At 38.7% G+C, this 21,733-nt stretch overlaps 2 protein-coding genes across 2 annotated transcripts in view; one reads left to right on the forward strand and one right to left on the reverse strand.

Annotated features, from left to right (window-relative positions):
* LOC308089722 (carbohydrate sulfotransferase 1-like) overlaps nucleotides 1–21,733 on the reverse strand; it is a 203,282-nt gene that overhangs the window by 62,325 nt on the left and 119,224 nt on the right. The window lies entirely within an intron of this gene.
* Nucleotides 13,236–17,078, forward strand: LOC308097710 (uncharacterized protein). The gene is made up of 4 exons (XM_080445683.1): nucleotides 13,236–13,899; nucleotides 14,313–14,402; nucleotides 15,454–15,479; nucleotides 16,029–17,078. Coding segments are annotated over exons 1-4 (708 nt in total). The 5' UTR covers nucleotides 13,236–13,308; the 3' UTR covers nucleotides 16,030–17,078.

The raw sequence follows: 21,733 nt of genomic DNA on the forward strand, positions 1-21,733 counted from the left end.
GAGGCAGCTCCACTGATCATGTTCAACCCAGATTTGGCTCAACTAAGGGTATGAACTCGTTCTCATGCTATTCAGCAAAAATGTGGAATGCCCTACCAAAAGGAGTAAAGGAGTGTAAAACCCTACTCACTTTCAAAACTGCCCTAAAGATACACCTTCAGGAGGCTGCAATTCGAAAATGGCCCCTGTCTAAGTCTTAACCTCCCCCCCCCTCCTTCATTTTCCTCTTTTGTATATATTTATATATATTTTTTTCTCTCGTCATACCAGTAACCTGAAAGCTGATTGTATGACATTCTGTATAGTAGTGTGTATATCTGCCTGCCTCTTATATTTCATCATGATTTGTGTGCATGGGGTTCTCATCTTAAACAAGCGTTATGCTTAATGAGGGTTTCCAGTTTAGTAGACCTTGTATTGTGAATTTGTACTTCCATGTACTGTTATGTACTGTCATGTACTATTCTCATGTCTTTCTAAATAAACTACATCAATCAATCAATCAATGTTTTCAAGGTGAAATCTAAGGTATAAGATCTGCGTAAATCTAATGCCAATTTTATGTGTCATTTATACCAAATACACATTTTCTGTGGGTATGTTTGTCCCTGCCAGTGTTGTAAAGTAACTAAGTATGTACTCAAGTACTGTACTTAAGTTCAATGTTGAGGTATTTTTACTTCTACTCAACTACTGTACATCTCAGATCCAAATATTGTACTTTTACTCCACTACAATTATTTGAACACTTTAGTTACTTGTTACTTTGTAGATTTTGCTTATTATTACAATACGTTAACCACTTCAGCCCATATACTTTGGCTACTTGAACATAGCAGATCTACAAGTTCACAAGGTGTCGCGATGTGGTGTGTTGTGAGCTTGTTGATCTGCTATTTTCAAAACATTTCTCTACATTTTGAAAACTTATGAAATGGGACCTTCTGCATAATGACTACTTTTACTTTTGGTACTTTAAGTACATTTTGACGCCAATACCTTTGTACTTTTACTGAAGTAAATGTTTTATACCAAACTTGTACCTGTAACAGAGTATTTCTACAATATGGTATTGATACTTTTACTTAAGTAAAACATGTGAGAGAGAGGGAGAGGGAGAGTGGGGGCATCATTTGGGGTCAAAATATGAAGCAGATTGATCAGATTAATCACAAAAAGGCCCCAAAAAAGTTGGAAAAAAAAATTGAACAAGGTACTTTTCCGGTGTGCAGATGCTATTTATTTTCTCGTTCTACTTTGTCCTGCACCTGGACATGGCATTCGTATGTGCATGCATTTGTTTCTTATAGAGGACCTTCATCCACTGACTCTAGATATTGTACAGGCTAGGAGATTAATAAACTTACCTGTGATTGAACGAAGAACTGTTGTGACACTTGTATACACTGTTGATGTGTTGCCGTCTTGTTGTTGTTGCGGACACAGACCTGATCTTTACCTGGATCACACCATTGCATTCGTGAGTTTTCAATATACTTAAATGTACCGTTCCAGTCTGTCATGATGCAAGTATAGTACCGGCCATCAAGGAACGCTAAGGCCAGCCACATGATGGCGGGGACGCTACAGGTGAAAATAGTGGAGAGCACAGACCGCATCACACCACATTTACACTGTTTGATCTTGAAGATCAGCATCAGGATGAAGGACATGATGGCAGGAATGACGATTAAGGCAACTGAAGACAGTGTATCCAACCAGTTTCCAACACAAGGACAGTCAAACTGCCTCTCCACAAAAAACTCCAGTAACACAAGGACGAAGGTGAAAGATGCATTTGACGCCAGAGAACTCTTCTCGAATTCACCTTTCAGCTTGTCAATCCACTTGCTTCCAAGTTGTTTCTTTTGTTCTTGTGTGTCGTCTTTAGTCATCTTGATCGGTAACGTCTTGCTAGTTCACCAGTAAAATTCAACAAATGCCACACTTTCACTGTCATTGGTATTGAACAGAGGAAGGGGGTTTCATCTGTTAGGACATCTCAGCTCATTGGTCGATGAGGGGTTTCAGGCCGGGTTGCATTTCGAACAGACACACTGGAGGAAGTGACTGAGTGGAGGAAAGTTGTTCTACTGAGCAGAGAGCAGCAGAGAGAGAGAGACGGAGAGAGGGGGACAGAGAGAGAGAGAGAAAGAGAGAGAGAGAGAAAGAGAGAGAGAGAGAGAGAGAGAGAGAGAGAGAGAGAGAGAGAGAGAGAGAGAGAGAGAGAGCGCACACACACACACACACACACACACACACACACACACACACACACACACACACACACACACACACACACACACACACACACACACACACACACACACACACACACACACACACACACACGCATGCCCTTGCATGCCCTTTACAACTCTTCTCCAACATGACTATGCATGCATAGATTGGTAGACCTGTAAGTCAGAAATACCATTGCAGGTATTGTGTTTACTGTCAAATAAATTGGCTTTTGTTCAAATGGCAGTGTAGCCAAATGAAAAGAGGTAGAGCCTGCAACCATTTTCCAGGTGAAGGATAGACTTTATATTTGCGTGAATGTTTCGATCTCACAGGATCTTCATCCTTTGGACAGATAATGGACTTCATGTGCATTTTGTGAATGAAGTTATCTATCAATCAATCAATCAATCAATCAATCAATCAATCAATCAATCAATTTATCATTTTGAAAGCATCTGTGTCATTTTAGATTTTAGCTATATTAGCAACATACGTTTTTCAGAAAACCCTAAGAATTTAGAACAGTGGTTCTCAAAAATAGCAGATGTACAAGCTCACGCGCGAGCTTGTACATCTGCTGTTTTTGAAAAGTGTTTGAAAAATCTTGCAATTGTTTGAAAAACGTCAAATAATTTAGCATTTTTTTAACACAAATCTTCCCTTCTGGTTTGTAAAACAGGCCTCAGGACTAAATTGGTTAAGGTATACCATGGAGGAGAGGAATAGTCTGGTTACCTAACGTGCAATCACCTTTCAGCATTTCCTAATTCCCCCATTAGATGGGAAAGCTACATTCTCATTGGCTGATTTTGTACTTTTTTTCCCAGTTCAGGTTACAAACTACAGCAGGGTAAAAAAAACATGCAGGCTGCACAAGGCTGACCTTATAGTACACCATGATGTAAGCCATTGGGTTCCCAAACTTTTCAGGCCATGCATAATTATTTGAACTCGGTACCCATCAAAATAATCATATTTGAACTGGGTACCCCTCAAAATAATCATATTTGTTAAGTTGAGATAACTACAAGCTCACAACGCCTTGCAATGCAAGCCATTGTGTCAAAATAATCTGGAACCACTAGAGGGCGTAATCCTACAACTCAAGAAATGTTAAAGGTCTGCGAGGGGAAATAAAAACCTTTGAATGTGAATGTCTGCAATACATACAATTACTTATAACCAGGGGTGCAATGCTCACTGGACGGCCTTGCACGGCGTGCCGGAACCTATTTGACCAGGAGCACGCCAGGTACATTAACATAGGAATTAGCCTAGATGCATAACAATGGTCCATTGTGTGACCTATAATGTAGGTGTTAAGCGACGTGCGCGTCACGTCATTAAAATACAGTGCAAGCACTTCCCAAATGAGCATAGCAACACTGCTTATAACTTTTACTATTGTACTATCAGTCTATGGGTGTTATTTTGGTATGTAAGTGTTTTAATTTCATTAGTGACTTGAATTACGCGTATTTTACTGACTGATGTCAATATAATTGTCCACTATGAGTGTGTGTAAAAAACACTAAAGTCATGTCACTGAACATTTCTGAAAACAATGCTTCATATCAGCCTGTTCATTGTAATGAGAGTTGAAGAGGTAAGTCTACTCTACTGTATGACCACAATGCAGAAATTGGAAGTTGGATGCAGAAGTTAATAATATGTGGTAAATAAAGTACATGTACTTAAAGGGGAAATCCACCCATTTTCAATATTTAACTATGTCATTAATATAGCATAAAGGAGTTGTGTGGAAATAAGAAAAAATTAAAAAAAAAATTAACATTGCAAAAAAATGTAACATTGCAAAAAAATTAACATTGCAAATTACACCATGATGAGTCATCACAGTGTAATTTGCAATGTTAATTTTTTTGCAATGTTACATTTTTTTGCAATGTTAATTTTTTTTAAAATTTTTTCTTATTTCCACTCCTTTATGCTATATTAATGACATAGTTAAATATTGAAAATGGGTGGATTTCCCCTTTAAGTACAATTTTGAGGTGTTTTTACTTTACTGGAGTAATTCCAAATTTCAATTATTTTACTTCTACTCCAATACATCTCAACAATTATTTGAAAACTTGAGTTACTAGTTACTTTGTAGATTTTGATTATTATTACAAAAGATACATTAACCACTTAAGCCGTATATATATTTCGGCCATTTGAAAATAGCCGATCTACAAGCTCACAATGCGTCGCGATGCAAAGCATTGTGAGCTTGTAGATCGGCTATTTTCAAAAGATTTGAAAACTTGTGAAATGGAACATTCTGCATAATGAGTACTTTCTACTTTGGTACTTTAAGTACATTTTGATAACAATACTTTTGTACCTTTACTCAAGTAAATTCTGAATTTCAGATTTTTACTTGTAAAAGAGTATTTCTACATTGCAGTATTGATAGTTTTACTTAAGTAAAACATACTTTTTCCACCACTGTATATTTCTCCCCTTTTTGTTGTGATGACAAGAGTGCTGGCTCAGCTGTTACAGGCTATGAAGCATATCCACCGCGGTCTTCAAGTCGGCCTTCATGGCTTCTGCTGGTATTTCATCTGGTCCTGCAGATTTTCCGTCCTTCGTTGAGATGATCGCTTTTCTGATCTCCGCTTTGCTGGGTTTATCACAGTTTATTGGAAGTGCTCTCTCCGCTGGTGTAATGTCCGGTGGCTCTGTCGGGGCTGGTTGACTCAGTAGTTCCTTGAAATGTTCGGCCCAATTCTCCGCTGACCCTCGGTTGTTGTAAGTGGGTTTCCCCGTTTGTCTTTTACCGGTTTGTCTGTCTGTTGGAACTTGCCTGCTAACTTCTTAGTGATCATATAGAGGTCTTTCAAGGTGCCTTGCCCTGCCGCTGTTTCTGCTTGTTTGGCTAGGTTGTCTATACAATCTCTTTTATCCTTCTTAATGCTATTCTTCACCTCCTTATTGGCTTGGGTGTATTCTTCCTGTGCCTTTACCGGTGCCACGCTATGAGCGCCGCACACTTTACCGAGTGCCGCGCTATGAGCTTGTAGGTCTGCCATTTGTGACTCAAATCTTTGCTTCTGGGGGGTCCCTGGAACTAAATATTTGACAAATGTTCGCTTTAAAATATTCCAAGATTTGCTCATAGCGCGGTATGAGCGCGGTATGAGCTTGTATATCTGCTATTTTTGAATAGCCAAATAAATCTTAAAATGACACAAATGATGATATACGAAAACAGCATTTTCCATTTTCGTAATATGATATACAGGCACATAGTGCGATTTTCTGAATTTTCAAAAAGAACCAGGACTTGGCCCCCACACGGTCCCGACACTGCCCCAGGAAGGTGCCTCACGCCTGGGCATGGTTCCTACATACCTCATGGCACCAGTTGGCCCTACCGCATGGAGGGAACATTTCAATGAAGGCAGAGGCCAGGAGCCCTGAACACTTAGTGCGATTTTCACACTTCGCAACCTCCAGGGCTGTCGCCGCGCTCACGGAGCCCGTCCGTAGGGCCTATCCGCTTGGGCACCCGATGGCAGGCGTACGCCCCTCCCGCCCTGGATCCCGGAGGGTGGGGGGAAGGGGGGACAGGGCTCAGACGCCGCCGGGGCTGACGGGCGTCCCGCCGGCCACCTCTACCCGCCCCGGGACCCACTGTCAGGTGGACCAAGGACCCCTGGGGGTCCCTGGCCCGGCTACAGCGCCACCGCTTTTTCGGCCGGGATTTCGAACTAGCGGGGCCTCGGACTAGTGAGATGTCGGAGTTGTGTGGCGGAACCTGATTTTAGGTCGACACATCATGCTAACATATTGGGCATGGCATTGGAGGTAAACCAGTTTTTTTATGTAATTTTTCTTTTTTTTTAAATAGAAGATCTACAAGCTCAAAACACATTGCGATGTGCAGCATTGTGAACTTGTAGATCATCTTTTTTTTGGCCTTTTGAAATAGGGCTTAAGGTTCCGCTGGTTTACCTCCAATGCCATGCCCAATATGTTAGCATGAAGTGTCGATCTAAAATCAGATGAATCTGCAAAAAAAAAAAAAAAAAAACATTCAGAGGTAGAGGAAATATGAATACAAGCCTAAATGTGAATGCTGGGGGGTGGCAATTGCCATCCCCTGGATCCCCAAATGACACCCCTGGGGTCCTCTGCTCCTCTCTAAAATAGATGTATTGTATTCAGTGTTTCCCCTAGCCAGAAGGTGTAGGTGGGGGGGAGGATGCGCGGCGAAGCGTGCATGCCGAAATAATTTGGAGCGTGCACGCCGAAAATGTTTGGGTTCTCAAAATGCATATTTGTGCTCAAAGACGAAGACTTATATAGTAGCCTACATGTGCACAGTAACGAGCAGGAAAATATCTGTATAGTTTACATATGAATTGTCTCCCGATTTAGGAAAATATACTTTTATTAGACCAAGTAGTATAGACAACCTGTCATACATAACAAAAAAGACAGTGGTGGAAGAAGTACTCACACTTTTTACTTAACACCTGCCAATCACGGATATGTCCATCATTTTTTTTTTTTTTCAGCTGATTAGGTTGCTTCTGAAGGTAGCAATTTCTACCTTATTGAATTGAGGTTTGCCAACGTGATAGAGTTGAATACCTTTGAAAACAGCATTTTCCATTTTCGTATTTTTTATATTTATCATTTAGTTAGTTTTATTTATGTATGTATTTACTGATGAAAACTTAAAATCAAAAACTCTCAAAAGTAATTTACTATAGTAGATTTAAAAGTATAATAAATTTATCTCTCTCTTTTTTCAGTTTTGCTTACATTTATTCTAAGTGCATATAATGCACTTAACACAATGTGAGGTGACAGCAGCCCAGTAGGCAATCAAATATATAATCATTGTGTTGGTGAGGGTTGTTTGCGTTGGCGGAAGATATGAAACTATTTGGCGGTGTAGAAGACAGACAGACAGCGAGGAGAGGATGTGGTCACACAGAGTAGCATGTAGATCGGTTTAGTACCAAGCCATTGTACCACTATCAACCTAGCCTCGCGTGCCAGCCTCTGCTTCACTCATTTGACTTCAACAAGTGGCGGAAAAAGTTTTTTTTTTTTTTTTACTTAAGTAGAAGTATCAATACTGCAATATAGAAATACTCTTTTACAAGTAAAAGTCCGGAATAAAAAAAGAACTTGAGTACCACTCAAAAGCCTCTGAGATGTAGTGGAGTAGAAGTAAAAGAATAGACAATTGGAGATACTCCAGTAAAGTAAAAATACCTCAAAATTGTACTTTTGAGGTATTGTACTACAGTACTTGTACTACAGTACTTGAGTAAATCTACTTAGTTACTTTACACCACCGCCTTCAACCTAACTATAACTCTAGGCCTTGCAAAGAGCCCGGCCGCCTCCCTCTCTGCAACCACCATCTCTGCACGTCTCTGTACAAGCACAACTTCTCAACCTGTGGGTCTGGACCCCCAGGGGGGTCCCCACATGATTTTTGGGGGGGTCCCCAGATGACGTGAAGTGACAATTTAAGGACTTTTGAGACATTTCCAATACTTCAGAATAAAGAGAGGAAAAAAAGACCATATTGCATCAAAAGTAATCAACAAAATATATACTATAAAAACTGGTCAAACGTTGGCCAAATTATCAAATAATATGAGAAAGAGGCAAAAATTGTGAAAATAGCCGATCTACGAGGCGTTGTGAGCTTGTAGATCTGCTAGTTTCACAATATTTATCTATGGAACTGAGTCGAACTAAATGTAATGCAACTCATACAAGTCCAAGTGCTTATCAGGGTGGGGGGTCCCCAGTTCAATTATGATCATTTTGGGGGGTCGTGGCCTGAAAAGGTTGAGAACCACTGCTGTAGTCTAATCAGACCAGATCAGCAGTAGTAGAGTATGTTTTCGTAATTTTTATATTTATACTATTTTTTATTTATTTACTGATTAAATCTGAAAATCAAAAACTCTCAAAAGTCATTTACTATAGTAGATTTAAAAAAAACTATTTTTCCCCAAAAGCATAAAGTATAAGTAATATATATCTCTCTTTTTTCTGTTTTGCTGAAATTGATTGTAAGTGCATAAACATAATGCATTTAACACAATGTGAGGTGACAACAGCCCAGTAGGATATCAAATGTTCTCATATAATCATTGTGTTGGTGAGAGTTGTGCATGTTGGTGGTTGATTGAAACACTCTGTGGCGGTGTAGAAGACAGACAGACAGACAGCGAGGAGAGGATGTGGTCACACAGAGTAGCAAGTAGATCGGTTTAGTACCAAGAAATTGTACCACTCGCGTGCCAGCCTCTGCTTCACTCATTTGCCTTCAACCAGCGGTGGAAAAAGTACTATTTGTTTTTACTTAAGTAAAAGTATCAATACTGCAATATAGAAATACTCTGTTACAAGTAAAAGTCCAGAATACAAAAAATACTTGAGTATCACTCAAAAGCCTCTGAGATGTAGTGGAGTAGAAGTAAAAGTATAGACAATTGGAGATACTCCAGTAAAGTAAAAGTACCTCAAAATTGCACAGTACTTGAGTAAATCTACTTAGTTACTTTACACCACCGCCTTCAACCTAACTATAACTCTATGCCTTGCAAAGAGCCCTCATCTCTCTCTCTGCATCCGCCATCTCTGCAGGTCTCTGTACAAACACAATCTGAACAGAGAGAATGCTCTGTTTTCTATGTCAGCTGCAGTATGAGTATGTAAGGAGTTAACCCGGGCTATTGATGCCATTGTATGACATATTATACTATATATATATATATATATATATATATATATATATATATATATATATATATATATATATATATATATATATATATATATATATATATATATATAGTTATAGTTATAGTTATAGTTATAGTTATAGTTATGTATATATATATAGTTATAGCTATAGTTATATAGTTATAGTTATAGTTTTCCATAAGCTAAACTCTCTCCCTTTGCTCTAGTCCAGTGGTTCTCAACCTGTGGGTCCCCACATGATTTTGGAGGGGGGGGGGGGGGTCCCCAGATGACGTGAAGTGACAATTTAAGGACTTTTCAATACTTCAAAATAAAGAGAGAGAAAAAAAGACCATATTGCATCAAAAGTAATCAACAAAATATATACTATAAAAACTTGTCAAACGTTGGCCAAATTGTCAAATAATATAAGAAAGAGGCAACAATTGTGAAAATAGCCGATCTTCTATATTTTTTTATGGAACTGAGTCAAACTAAATGTAATGCAACTCAAACAATTCCAAGTGCTTATCAGGGTAGGGGTCCCCAGTTCAATTATGATCATTTTTGGGGGTCGTGGCCTGAAAAGGTTGAGAACCACTGCTCTAGTCTAATCAGACCAGATCAGCAGTAGTACAGTATGTTATACCGTAGTGCTTTCTGCACAGTAGCACACTGCTACTACGAAGCGGGACCTCAACTCAGAGCTAATGTGGGGGTGGGGTTCCAACCTGGGCTAACACTCAAACAGATGTTGTGTTATTGGGCTTCGTTACAGCTTTGCTATAAATTGATCGTTTAGTTACTTTGATCCTTGGATCCTTGTTTCATTAGCCTAGGGTCCTTAGATGCATATTTTCATAGAAATAAAATAAAAACTGGAGGGTGGCAAAAATAAAAGTGACCACTTAAGCCCTGTTTCAAAAAGATCCCCCCCCCCAAAAAAGCTGATCTACAAGTTCACAATGCATCACATCGCAATGTGTTGTGAGCTTGTAGATCTTCTTTTTAATGAAAAAAGAAAAATAACATTACAAAAATAGTTTGCCTCTATTGCCATGCCCAATATATAGTGTCTAAAATCAGATGAATCTGCAAAAAAAAAGGAAAAAAAAGTGCAGGAAATATGAATACAAGCCAAAATGTGAATGCTGGGGGGTGTCAATTGCCATATCCCCTGGGTCCCCAAATGGGGGGGGGGGTCCTCTCTAAAATATACTGTATTGAAATCCTTGATTGCTCTTTCATTACCGTTGTTTTAATAACGCATTAAACCATCCAACTAATTAGGTTGCTTCTGAAGGTAACGATTTGCAAATCGTTACCTGACAGCAGCCCAGTAGTAATACTGGAAATCAAATGTTCTAATACACTGATGTTGGTGAGGGTTATGCATGTTGGCGGAATGAAACTCGCACTATAGCATGCCAAGCTCTCTGTGGCGGTGTAGAAGACAGACAGACAGACAGACAGCGAAGACAGGATGTGGTAACACAGTAGCATGTTGGTCAGTTTAGTTCCAAGAAATGGTGCCACTTTCAACCCCCTTACAAGCCAGCCGCTTATTCACTCATTTGCTTTCAACCTAACTGTAACTCCATGCCGTGCAAAGAGCACCCGCCTCTCTGCAACCACCATCTCTGCAGGTCTCTGTACCGACACAATCTGAACAGAGAGAATACTCTGTTTTCTATGTCAGCTGCAGTATGAGTATGCATGTAAGGAGTTATTGTGTCATAACCCTGGGGCTATTGATGTCATTGTATGATTATATTCATATATCAGTCAGCTAAAAATAATAGTGTTTTCTTTTATAGTGTTTGTTTTAATAGATTTTAGATTGACAACAGCTGTTGTGGTGTTTATCCTGTAAGCCAGGGGTTCTCAAACTTTTTTATGCCACAAGGCCCACGACCCCATTTAATGGGGGGCATTTTGTGGCGACACCACACTTTATTTATAGACCAGTTTCAAAGTGGAAATAAATAATTTCTTAAAATAAAATCATACATTGTTGGCAATATGAATATTTATTAGAAAATTAAGTTAAAGCAGTGATTCCTTCCGATGTGTAGGCCTATATATCTTATCAATGAAATGAATGAATAATATTGTAGTGCCGCCGAAAAAGACTTGGTTGCGACTCGCTCCTCACATGAGATGATGTTCCTTAGTGCAGCTTGTTACTGCCTGCCAGTGCCTGGTCAGGTCTGCTGCGCTGGAGAATGGAGTTTGATTACAGCTCGGAGCCCTAAAACCTACAGTATGACTAAAACGCTGCAATATCAATAAATGCAACGTCACTGTTTCTGTACACACATTTAAACTGAAGCATAAGATCTACTGGAGTTTCTTAATCCAGCTCTCACATGTTTCTATATTATACTGTAGTGCTTTCTGCAAAGTATAGCACACTACTAGAGTCCAAGATAAAGTTCAATGCAATGAAACCCTCCTCATTGTGTGGATTAACAATCCCTTTGACAAGGGATGTGAATACTAGTCTATACAGTCACCTGAGGTGGTCCAGTGATACCAGTACAGGTTAGGGTTGATGGTTCCAGTGATACCACTACAGGTTAGGGTTGATGGTTCCAGTGATACCAGTACTGGGTCCTGGGGAAGAAAGGGCAACTTTTACGGAGGAGCCAGGATGAACATCAAGGTCTGGAGGTGTTTACTGTATATCGTTGCTGTTGGGCAGAAACCTCTGATCCCCATGTTTTAACTTTTGGTGTCATACTACCGCGTCACACAAAAGCAGATCTACAAGCTCGAAAGGCGGTGTATAAAGTGATGCGTTTTGAGCTTGTAGATCTGCTACTTTTGCTATTTTTGAATTTGAATCCTGAAAAGTAAGAGTTTTGGACATTTCCACCCGACAGAGACGATATGAATGTTGCTCTGCTCTGTTTTTAGATGGAACGATTATTGTTGTATCTTCACTGCTGGACTGTGCATAGAAATGCAACTGTATGAAATTATATTTTTTTCACATTTCACATTTGAGGTGTAAAATGTGTGTTATTTTCGTAGTAATTCATTAAAAGTATTATTGTACAAAAAAAAGAAAAAAGGCTATCATAGAAAACTGCAGGTATTCATTGTTACCCTGTGGCTTAGGGGCAGAGCCCCCCTAAACGTCTGATCCTAGAAACTTTTAAAACTATTTTTTTCGTAATAGTTGAAAAAAGTTGTTTTTATTTAGGGTTTTGTAAGGCGAATACTCAGAAAAGTGCTATATAATTTGTATGCATTAGTATTATTATTAGAATCACCCCTAGTAAGAAAAAATATGTTGTGAGAGAAATCTGCACTGCACATCCGGCAACCTATAGCATACTGTACCTAGGCATGGCTAGTAGTAAAACAAACAAAAAAACCTTAACATTGTACCCTGCATTCATGGTAAAAATGTGTTTCATTAGGATTCAAAAATATTTTGCTACAATACAAATATTTTTGACTTACAGGCCTACCAATCTATGCACATATTCATGTTGGAGAAGAGTTGTATGTAAATGGCTGCTCTCTGCTCAGCAGCGGTGGAAAGTAACTAAGTACATTTACTTAAGTACTGTACCTATAAGTACAGTTTTGACATATTTTTTTAACTTTACTTGAGTATGTCCAATTTTCAATACTTTTACTTCTACTCCACTGCATCTCAAGAGGCAATTATTGTACTTTTTACTCCACTACAATTCTTTGAAAACTTTAGTTACTTTGTAGATTTTGATTAGTATTACAAAACCACTTTAGACATGTATATATACTTTGGCAATTTGCCAATCTACAAGCTTACAACGGATCTGCTATTTTCAAAGGATTTTTATACATTTTATACATTAGAAAACTTGTGAAATGGGACCTTCTGCATAATGAGTTTTACTTAAAACTCTTTTTAACGACTTTTACTTTTGGTACTTTAAGTGTATGTTGATGCCAATACTGTTGTACTTTTACTCAAGTAAATTTTGAATACCGAACTTGTACTTGTAACAGACTATTTCTACAAAAGGGTATTTACCTACAGTAAGTAAAAACATGTGAGTACTCCATCACTGCTGCTCAGTAGAACAACTTCCCTCCACTCAGCCACTTCCTCCAGCGTGTCTGTTCGAAATGAAACCCCGCCTGAAACCCCTCATCAACCAATGAGCTGAGATGTCATAACAGATGACACCACCTTCCTCTGTTCAAAACCAATGACAGTGGAAGTGTGGCATTTGTTGAATTTCAATCCAGTATGACGTGGACGTACTAGGCTACATAAGAAAGATGCAGGGGCAGAAAGTATACTAGTCAGCTAGCCAGACATTTACGATCAAGATGGCTGAAGTGCTCAACAAAACAGAAGAGATAGGTGAGGGCGATAAAAAAACAGTAGATGCGAAGAAGAAGTGGTCTGGCGCGCTGGAAGATGTATTCAAGAACAGTCCTGTGGCGTCAAATGCATCTTTCACCTTCATCTTCATTGGCCTGGAGTTTTTTGTTGGGAGGCAGTTCAACTGTCCTTGTGTTGGAGACTGGACGGATACTCTGTCTACTTGTGCCTTAATGGTCATTCCTGCCATCATGTCCTTTATCCTGATGCTGATCTTCAAGATCAATGCCAGCAAAGAGCCTGGTTCAAAGGGGTCCAAAAAAAAAAAAAAAAAAAAAAAGTGCTTCTCCGTGTTCAACACTGTTGTCTCCTGTAGCGTACCCGCCGTCATTTGGCTGACTATAGTGTTGCTCGATGGCCGGTATGTTACTTGTGCCATGACCGACTGGACCGGTACATATACGTATTTTGAAAACGCACACATGCAATGGTGTGATCCCGGTAAAGATAAGAACTGTCTCCGCGCTGGCCACAACGAGGAGGTAGAACGTAAACAGTGTATAAAAGAGTCACAAGAGTTCTTCGTTAACTCACAGGTAAGTTCAATAATCTCCTTCATACTGTACATTATTTAGGATCAGGGTTCCTCTATAAGAAACAAATGCATGTACATCCGAATGTCATGTCCAGGTGCAGGACAAATAAAGTAGAACATGAGAAAATGTATAATGTCCTTATACTGGAAAAGTTGTTCAATTGGTCCCTGAAGAAGATCTGTAATGATTGAAACGTTATTTCAATAAACAATTGAACATATTAATTATTACTTTTACGACTTCTCTCCCATTCAAATACACACTGTTAAAAACCTTTACATATTACAAAGCTGATGACTTTTTGCCTACTATTGTGTCATTTTCCTAATTCAGTTTTGACTGGTCAAACTGTTGTTTTCCTGGTGATATTTACTAGTGTGTGCCGCTGCTTAACTGACTATGTTGTGTTCCAGTGGGGAGGCATTGCCCTTCTGCTGCTCATCTGTGGGGCACTCGTGGTATATGGAATCATCAAATATCACCAACACATCAAAGAGAAGAAAGTGAGTACCAAGAGAACTGCGTTATACTTAAAGGGATACTCCACTTTCAAATAAAATAAACATTTAAAAAATATATTAAAAATAAATGAAAAAAGTTATGGAAAAATCACGGCCCCCTCACGCATTAGAGTGTCCTACTAATGTGTGAGGGGGCCGTGATTTTGCCATAACTTCTTTCATTTTTTTATATATATTTTTTTAATGTTTATTTTATTTGAAAGTGAAATATCCCTTTAACCCATTTGTGTCTGTGTCATTTTTTGATTACTTTGGCTATTCAAGAATAGCAGATATACAAGCTCATAGCGCGGCACCGCTATGAGCTTCTAGATCTGCTATTTTAACTTTTTTGCCAATCTTTGAATATATATATTTTTTAAAGCGAACATTTGTAACTCAAGTCTGAGATAGGGGTCCACGGCCAAATACATATCTAAAAATGTTATCTAAAAATGTTTTCTTAATCCTAACAGTATGTTGCTATATCAGTGGTGCTCCAACTATTCCATGTCAAGGACCCCCAAAATTATATGTAATTGGCCGCGGACCCCCCCATCTCAAAATATGTTGTTCCAGGGACCCCCAGATCTACAAGCTTGTAGATCTGCTATTTTTGAATAGCCAATGAAATCTAAAATGACACAGATGTGTTCATTTCTTATGAACAACAGGGCTGCCAACTTGTTAGAAATCCTTGGAGTGTGATTTTGATGGCAGGCACTGCATATATTTGGTTGGCCTATTTGGGGTCATCATCGACCGCAAACCATGTATTATTATTATTCAGTTTTGTACATGAAGTAAAGAAAAATGTCTATTTACCTACATTTTACCCAATTTTCTTAACTTCTACCTTACTCCAATCTTCACATAACTGGTACGTTGCACTGGGTGGGCTATATGCTGCCCTGCCGTCAACCGTATACCCCCAGGGCAAGTAGAACTTTAGAGGGGGCAAGTACTTCAACATGGGACCATGTGTAGACTTTCTTACATTGGCTCTGTTGAGCTGAGCTAATGTCTTACCTACCTTTTTATTTTGTTTGTGTAGAAGAAGAAGAGGACGACCTATGTATGGTATGTTCTCGACCCCCCCCCCCTTCTCTCTTTCTCACATAACCATAATATGGTTTGTTTCTTGGTGCTAGCCATATGTCCCCTAAATGACTGACTGACTGACTGACTGACTGACTGACTGACTGACTGACTGACTGTCTGTCTGTCTGTCTGTCTGTCTGTCTGTCTGTCTGTCTGTCTGTCTGTCTGTCTGTCTGTCTGTCTGTCTGTCTGTCTGTCTGTCTGTCTGTCTGTCTGTCTGTCTGTCTGTCTGTCTGTTCAAAATAGACCTGCATTGATGAATACTATCTGAAACTTAATAATGTGATTAGTTAACACAGGTTTTATTTTCCACGTCCACGTACTGGAAGTCCAGTTTCATTTAATCTACTGTAACTTGGCACTATTAGGGAAGAAAGCTTAACTTTTCATTGAAAAGAAAACACAAAGTCATCATTTGCATTTGTTCTTGAAAACAAGTTTGGGGACTGTTCTTGGATGCATGATGGAAGTAATTTTTATCCCTGAGCGTACACATTGAATTAACGGACCTCATTTCTTCATCAACAGAAAAGAAGAAGGTGCCTCAGCAGCAGAGCTAGAGGGTCTTCAACAGGTGAATGAAGACCTCGGTGGGAGCCAGTAGGGTAAGGTGGACCCCTAGGGGGTCCTCCGGGGTACTGCAGGTGGCCAATTGTGTGTGTGTGTTAGGATTAGTTTTTCTCCAAAATGACTGAAAGTACACTTAAACGTGAATCCAACATATTAGCAACAGACATTTAAATTCATGATTTCTTTGTATGACAAAGAAGTATTTGCTCCATTCAACCTATCACCAATTAATTATTGGAAAGTCAAAACTGTCATGACAGTTGTCCTTTACAATTGTATGTAAACTTTTGATCACAACTGTATATATATATATATATATATATATATATATATATATTGTTTTCCCATTCTAATTACTCCATAAACAGTGAGCTTCATGCTAGGTTTGGTACAATTATTTTAATTCCATTTATCATGCTTCTTAGAGGCAGATGCAGCCTAAATTGGATGTTTATGCAAAAGAAGGATTTGTATTCGCGTTGCTTGAGTGTTGGATATTTGATGTGGGATTGAACATCAAAAATCCTAGAGGACATCTTTTTAATGTATTTCAATAAAAATAAATACATTATGGACTATAGACTAAATGCTAATCTATCATCATCATCTTCAGTGTTCCGTTTGCTTGCAATTCATAATTGTTGTCAACTTGTGTGCTTTTCCCAATACACCAAAGGATTGCTTTATGTTTGGTGGACATCTAATGTTAAATATGATCTAAGAAACATACATGTGATCTTTTTTTTAATGCATTTTGCTCGTATTATATGGTGCGTTTGTGCAGATTTTTTAAGTGATATATATTATTCAGAATAAATATATATTTTTAAAAAGTGTCATGTTGTTTACTCAGTGTAAGTAACTATAATTTGAAGTGTATAGCGCTGAAACTATTAAAACTGGTATAAAACAGAAGTGGTGGAAAGTAAATAAGAACATTTACTCAAGTAGCCTACTGTTCTGTATGTCCAATTTTCAATACTTTTACTTCTACTCCACTGCACCTCAGTGGCAAATATGGTAGTTTTACTTCACAACAATTATAAAAAATGTTGAGCTACTAGTTACTTTAGATTACTATTACAAAACATTATATTAACCATCTAAGCCTATACTTTGGCTAATTGAAAATAGACGATCTACGAGCTCACAACGTGTCGTATTGTGACACGTTGTGAGCTTGTAGATTTGCTATTTTCAAAAGATTTGTTATACATTTCATACATTTAAAAAACGTGTGAGACGGCAAATTCTGCATATTGAATACTTTTAATTTGAGTACTTTAAGTGTTATTTTGATCCCAATACTTTTGTACTTTTACTCAAGTAAATGTTTTATACCTGACTTTTACTTGTAAGTAAAGTATCTCTACATGGCGGTATTGATACTTTTAGTTAAGTAAAAAAATGTGTTTACTTGGTCTGAGTGTGGCCTTCTGTTCCTATGCATTCTCATATAATGGTGGAAGAATTTGTTTGGACTTGAGTAAAAGTATCAATATATACAGTGTAACAAGTAAATGTCCTGCATTAAGATTTTACTTAACCCAGTTATGGCGGGAACCCCTATTATAACTTTACCTTTCAGGATGGGAACCCCTTTTGGGGTTGATGTTGCTATGTACAGTATATAGCAACATACATTTGTTTTAATTTTTGAATACATATTTGAAGTTTTTCTGAAAACTTAGGTCAGAATTTAAAATCGGCTAAATGGGTTAAGTCAAAGTACAAAAGGCTTAGTAAAATAATAAGCAAGTAGCTAAAGTAAAAGTACGCTTTATGCAGAATGCCCATTTCAGAAAGATATCATTTTATTGGGCTCGAATTATTGATCATTAACCATCCAAGCCCTATTTTATTCGTATACTTATAAAATAGCTAATCCACATGCTCACAACACATGTCGATTATTTTTTTTAATTAATATTTGATTTGATTAGTTTAAATCTTCAATATACACATACTGTACACATATACATAATATACACTCTGATTCTTCTTACGCTGTCCCATTAAAAGTTAAACGGTTTCAATCGTACACATTAAAATGTATGCCCTTTTGCAAGTTTTCTTCAACGAGTCAGCACCTAGAACGGCTGATATTCCATACATTTGATATGTTCCACAACACAGGCATAGAATTGCCCCAGGCCTTGCGAGGAGGGAGTCATTGCGGCAGCGTTCTAATTTGTCCCACTGTGCAATGAGACGTCCAAACAACGTTTTTTTTTGCAGAATGAAAGTTTTTATGATGTCCAATGTTGACGTCCAGAGGACCTCCGTATAAGGGCTTATTATAGTCCAAGTGTGGTCGCTGTAGACGTCTTTTCTATTTTAGACATCTTTTTTACACTGCTCCTGTATAGTCCCCGTTTTCAGATGGTGGCATATACCCAATTCCTGTTCCAGTTAATTTTCCCATAGCTTCTTAGGGCGCGCTCCCACCAAAACATGGTCGGCTAGCGTTAAACGCAGGTTGTGCGCGGCCACAGTTTTTTGCAGCCAGCGGATTCTAAAAAACGGGAGTGACACACCTGTCACTCACTTTCAGGACCCTCCCCGTAGCCCGCACCGCCTTCTGCCTTGAGCACCATGGTGCTTCCTGAGTCTTGGGACGGTCCGCCTTCAACTCACCCGATTGGACAGGGGGAAAATCAGCTCCTGCCTCCAGCAGTTTTATGCTTCTAATGGACAAGTAGTGTAGAGCAGATAAACACAAGGTCTGCGCGACAAGCGGAAAGATCCGCTCTTGCGTGAATCCACGCATTTACATTGACAAAGCATTGGCAGATTCTGCCCCAGAGGTAAAATAAAAGTGCGGTGGGAGCGCGCCCTTAATGTGCGTTTTATAATGTAATAATTTGTATCTGCAAAGTAACTAATAACTAAAGTTTTCAAATAATTGTAGTGGAGTAAAAGTACAATATTTGCCTCTGAGATGTAGTGGAGTAGAAATAAAAGTATAGACAATTGGAAATACTCCAGTAAAGTAAAAGTACCTCAAAATTGTACTTAAGTACAGTACTTGAGTAAATGTACTTAGTTACTTTACACCACTGCATGTAAGGAGTTATTGTGTCATAACCCTGGGGCCGATCTACAAGCTCACAACGCGTTGCATCACGACACGTGAGCTTGTAGATCTGCTATTTTCAAACTTTAGGCATTTAGTCCATGAGCCAGAGCCCCAAAATTGAGCCAGATATTGAATATTCCCTTGTTAAAAACCTTTGACTCCAACATGACTCTGGCTTTGTCCAATGTTCCAATGTTGATTCTGCATAGTTATGCAAATTCAGGCATATTTCCCTAATGCCTCATTTGCATATTTAAATATACAATTTCAGAAAACTTGTAATACGATAAATCATTGTCTTCATGTAAGTAATCAACTCAGGAAGTTTCATTATGATAACTATTTTTTAAATTGTCATTTTTTCACCTGTCATGTATGTATGGGGAAAATAACAAAATGTGTGATAAATATCAAAAAGCTGCTCCTGTGGAAAGGTTATCATATATGTATTTACTTATATTGACCCTATGAACAATTTAATATAGGTATGGTTTTGCCCACTCTTTGGATAATGAAATCTTGTCTGGCTCATGGACTACCAGGAGGAAGTGGCTAATGTTGCTCAGGAGAGGAAAGTCTGGAGCTCTCTGCTGGAACTGTTGACCCCGCGACCCGACTCCGGATAAGCGGTTAAAGATGGATGGACGTTAACTTTATGAACTTAAATACAAATACATTGGACATAAAAAAGACAATATAATTCTAATACTAGTCATTAAGCTACTAATATAGACTGAAGTAATTAAAGCGGGTCATGATTGGATGTTTGGAATTGTAACAGCTGAAATCAATAATATATCAGTGTTCTGATATTAACCTGTGGGCTGCATTAAGTTAAGGTGGGGCCTAGGGGTGTGCCGATATATCGTCCCGCGATATATCACGATACGTTTTCGTGACGATATGTATCGTTAAAAAAAACGATTTTTTTTTTTTACAATAATAATAATCAGGCATGCAAACAGCCCCGAGGTGAAAAGGGTGACAACATGTTTTTTTTTTCGGGTCAGGTGTCACACTATTGCCCTATTTGGATTCAAAACGGCTATTGTAGCTCAAAAGTTACAAGTTCGCATATCTGAATAATGCAAAAACAGAATTATTTGTTTGCATTTGCTTTTTCTCTCCCCCATATATTTTTCATAATAAAAAAAGTGCGTATCGTATCGTATCGAAATCGTATCGAAGTTGTGAGCCAAATATCGTATCGTTTGGTGAAATTAGTGTATCGGCACACCCCTAGTGGGGCCGCATGTGGCCCCCGGGCCGCCAGTTGCCCATATAAGGTATACAGGGTATAGCACATTTATAAAGGTACAATTTAATGACTTTTAAGAACTTTTTGCCAAATTGTCAAATATTACGTAAGAAGGAGGCAAACATTGTGAAAATAGCCTACTGTAGCTCACAACGGCTTGCATGTGCGAGGCGTTTTTGAGCTTGTAGATTAGTTATTTTCACAATATTTATCTGTGGAACTAAATGTAATGCCTACAATTCCAAGTGCTTGTCAGGGTGGGGGGTTCCTGCAGTTCAATTTTATTTTGGGGAGTCGCCGCCTGAAAAGTTTGGGAACACCTTGCTCTAAAGTAGGGATGTGGCTGGTTCACAATAATATTATCGTGTCTTATCGTCAAGCTCCAAGTTATGCAATTTGATATTTTGAGGAATGAATTACGTCTGTAAGATGTGCACATCACTGTGACACAGTGAGTAGGAGTCAAATATAGACACAACACACCTGTACACCAGCGTTGCCATGTCCGCTTATTATAAGCACATTTGGGCTTTTTTTCCCTGTAAAGTTGCATGTACATTTTGGTTGTGGGTTGCAGATCTACAAGCTCACAACGCGTCGGACCGCGACACGTTGTGAGCTTGTAGATTTTGATTTATTTTCAAATAGTCGACGCATGGTTAAAGTGGTAAAAGCATAAGAAATGTTCAGTAAACAATTGCTGGATAAAACAAGGTAAAAGGACAGACAGCTGCTATAGGCCTAGATTATTGTTTAATGAATTAGATTAGATTGTCAATCTATCAGTAGACCACAAGGGGAGATAAAAGTAATTTCCCTACGTGATGACACGTATTGTGCAAATTGTTAATGCTATGTTGATTAATTGAATACATACAGTAGGACCACAATGTTTATGAAAACAATTGTACTGATTAAATGACTGATAGGAATATGGTTTATTTGGCATAAAGGAAGATTGAATTGATATGATCCCTAGATGCAATAAGTGAACTTTTATGCTATATTCTTTATATCCGTATGTTTTTAGTAACTCTGCAGGCAAGTGTGTATCTTGTTTTTGATGTGTGGGGGGGGGGGGGGGGGGGTGCAGCACGGACAAAATGTACGCTTCACCATCGCGTTTCAGCGCTCCTTCAGCAGTCGCTACTTCAAAATGTTGGCGCTTTTCGGCGATAGTTCTGTCTTCTTTCACTTTCTCCACGCCGTTTGGTGCCCCCCCAAGGTTGGTGCCCTGTGCTTCAGCACCTACAGCACTTATGTTAAGCTGGCACTGTTCATTTAATGTAGTTGTGTTCAACGTAGGTTCGGGAGTAGAGACCGCCC

Source organism: Gymnoscopelus braueri (assembly GCF_963280865.1).
Source record: "Gymnoscopelus braueri genome assembly, chromosome: 1".
In the NCBI taxonomy this organism is placed as follows: Eukaryota; Metazoa; Chordata; class Actinopteri; order Myctophiformes; family Myctophidae; genus Gymnoscopelus; species Gymnoscopelus braueri.